Source organism: Tigriopus californicus, chromosome 9 (genome assembly GCF_007210705.1).
Source record: "Tigriopus californicus strain San Diego chromosome 9, Tcal_SD_v2.1, whole genome shotgun sequence".
In the NCBI taxonomy this organism is placed as follows: domain Eukaryota; kingdom Metazoa; phylum Arthropoda; class Copepoda; order Harpacticoida; family Harpacticidae; genus Tigriopus; species Tigriopus californicus.
The window spans coordinates 1,283,865-1,286,469 of NC_081448.1; the positions used below are offsets into that span (position 1 = coordinate 1,283,865).

Consider the following 2,605-nt stretch of genomic DNA (forward strand, 5'->3'; position numbering starts at 1 on the left):
CCAAGGCTACAACAGGTCTAATGCAGATTTTAACCACAAATGGCAAACTAATCCAATGTGCTCGTGATTTATTTCGAGTAGACGCTGATGCCAAAATGCAAAGCGATGCCTTCAATTACCATTGTTGTGGCCAATTTGCCATTTCATAAAAGACTTATTGTTTCCCGTCCCATGAGTATCCAAACATTTGTGATACTCGTGTTGAAATTGGGAAATTTCAAGAGACTGAAGAATAAACAGGGAGGTTCATTGATTTTGAAAACCCGTTTACAGTACAATGGATTTACCCCCAATTGCCCTTTGGCTAAATGCCAGACTTTGCCAGAGACCAGTCCATTCTAGCTGAAATGTGTTATTTGCTTCGTTTCGCAACAACGCAAACTTGTCTTCGTGTATTTTTACGTACTTTATCCTGGTTCCAGCAAATCGATTATTGTATGCGCTCTATTCATAACCGTGGCGCTCCTTGTTAACTTTAGCAATCTTCTTCAATATTGAAAGAACCCCAAACTCGATTGAACTCATATTTGCATTCGCTTCCAAGATAGGTCTGGCTTTTCAAGCACCGAGTTTCTTTTCCGTGCACATTATTCGGTTTTAAAGACCTGAGATCCTCCGTTCCAAGTACGCGAAAAAAAACACATTAAACCCGTTAATAAAGGCATAAAACAGACAGTCAAAGGCTTTGTGGATCCCATAATAACTCATTACGATGACCGCAAACAAAGTGGGATCAAATAAGCCTGTGGACTGATTACGATCTTTTAAGCGCCTCAAATTAGCCTCAGACAAATCTCTCATGTAATATATAATGGCTCTGAACGGTCTGTCAAGTTATGCAATGAATTTCACCTTCACCGATCCAGCCTTTGCTGAACAGATTATCATTACTTGGCTGGTGGGGGAAGTCCTAGCCTTTTTGGTTGCACGCAGACAAGAGAGGGAAAAAATAGAGAGAACGTCTGGAGAAACGTTCTCCTTCCTCTGAAAGGAGAGGGAAAGGTACAACGCATGAAAGCTAGATATGAACTGGTTCAACGTTCCAATGTCGTTGTTTTGCTGTTTGGACCAACGACGTTTACTGGACAAGAGCTGGTAGCCAAGTTGTTGGAACATGCGACTACAGCTCAAGTACATACAAAACAATGAGAGAGGAACGTCGTCTCTCTTGTGTCCCACAACCCGGCACAAGGTCCAAATTCACTTGGAACACGTGTTCACATTGAAAGGACAGGCCACATGTTCCAACAGGATATTCCTCAAGACTTCTGACGCCATAAAGCCATTAAACGATGAGGTTTTTAGTCTAAGAAACAGGACATTTCCTCAGCATGCTAGCATTACATTTGGAGTGTTCAGTCAGGATGTTGTACCAGAGAGGTCGAGGGTGCAAATCCATATCTGTCTCTCCAAATTAACACTTGAATGGATAGTGTGGATTTTCCCTGAACTTGTGTCAAAGGGATGACGTCAAAGAGATCAGGTGTCTCCAGAGCTTTTCAATATGTTCTTGAGAATTCGGATTCGCGCGAACTGACATCAATATAACTGCTGTGAGCGATGATAAGCTAGTAGGAAGGTAGGTAGGTGCTAGTGCAAATAATGTAGTGCATTCATTCTGAATTTATTGTGCTTGAAGAATTGAGACCTTAGGTTAGTTATGTTAGATTGTGCGCTCTCTGACGTCTGTAAATGTGAGAGGCTCTCTGAAATCTAGATTAGTATAAGACGTCAATGAACGTGGAACAACTGTAGCAGAATCAAGTTGGATGCTAATGCTTAAAAGCTGCCGTACTTTATTAAGATGATTCGTTTCAGTTCGTGGCAGCCTTTTGCCGAGCAACTTAATTTGACAAAGCTTGCCATTAATTCATAAATTTAAGCGAGCCAAACTCACAAAAGAAATATTTGAACACAATCGAGCTTTTCAATTGAGAATCGGAACCTTGCTCAAAAATAGCGACATACGCGAAATACTTTATTATTAACAGAAACGAATTGAGGAGAAATGGAGGGAAACCCTGATTTGTTTCTTAGTGCGCAGACTTTCCTTTGAAACTCCTAGGTTGAGTGATGTCCATTTGTCAGTTCCGAAGATTAAGCTTTCAGCCAATCTTGAATCATGCCGAAAATTTTCGTTCTCGCCATTTTGAGTTGGGGTGGATCCTCAGGGCTCTCGGGGTACATATTAGCACAATGGGCCGTGCCTTGAATAAAGATGGCTTTGGTTTGATCGCTAAAAGGCAAAACGTATCATTTGAGTATCCCAAAATCATCACTATGATTATGTTTTTTTACCTGATATCTTTGGTTATGCCCATGGCATGCCAAGGGTCTATCGATCCATGAACAAAGATCACATTGCTCACTTGAATGTCTTTGCCTCCGTACATGATGTTGGTCTGGTCAATACCCTTTTGCAGCAAGGCCAAGTCATATTTGGACCCAAAAATGTCCGTGCATTGTTTCTCCAGAAACTCAATGGGAAAGTACGGCGTGTAAGGGTGTCCAGGTTGGTCAGAGGATTGGTACCAACCGAACTCGGTACAAGTCTGATACAACCATTGGCGTCCTCCAACCCCAGCCTCACTTTCCCAATTGGTTT

General features: G+C 41.8%; 1 protein-coding gene across 1 annotated transcript in view; it reads right to left on the reverse strand.

The window, feature by feature from the left end:
• Positions 1-1,957: 1,957 nt before the first annotated feature.
• Positions 1,958-2,605, reverse strand: part of LOC131887299 (putative serine protease K12H4.7) — a 6,031-nt gene continuing 5,383 nt past the window's right edge. Inside the window, exons 6-7 of the mRNA XM_059235874.1 lie at positions 2,299-2,585; positions 1,958-2,236 (exon numbers count right to left, since the gene is read on the reverse strand). Of these exons, the coding sequence (XP_059091857.1) occupies positions 2,098-2,236; positions 2,299-2,585 (426 nt within the window). The 3' untranslated portion in view covers positions 1,958-2,097. The remainder of the gene's footprint in view (positions 2,237-2,298; positions 2,586-2,605) is intronic.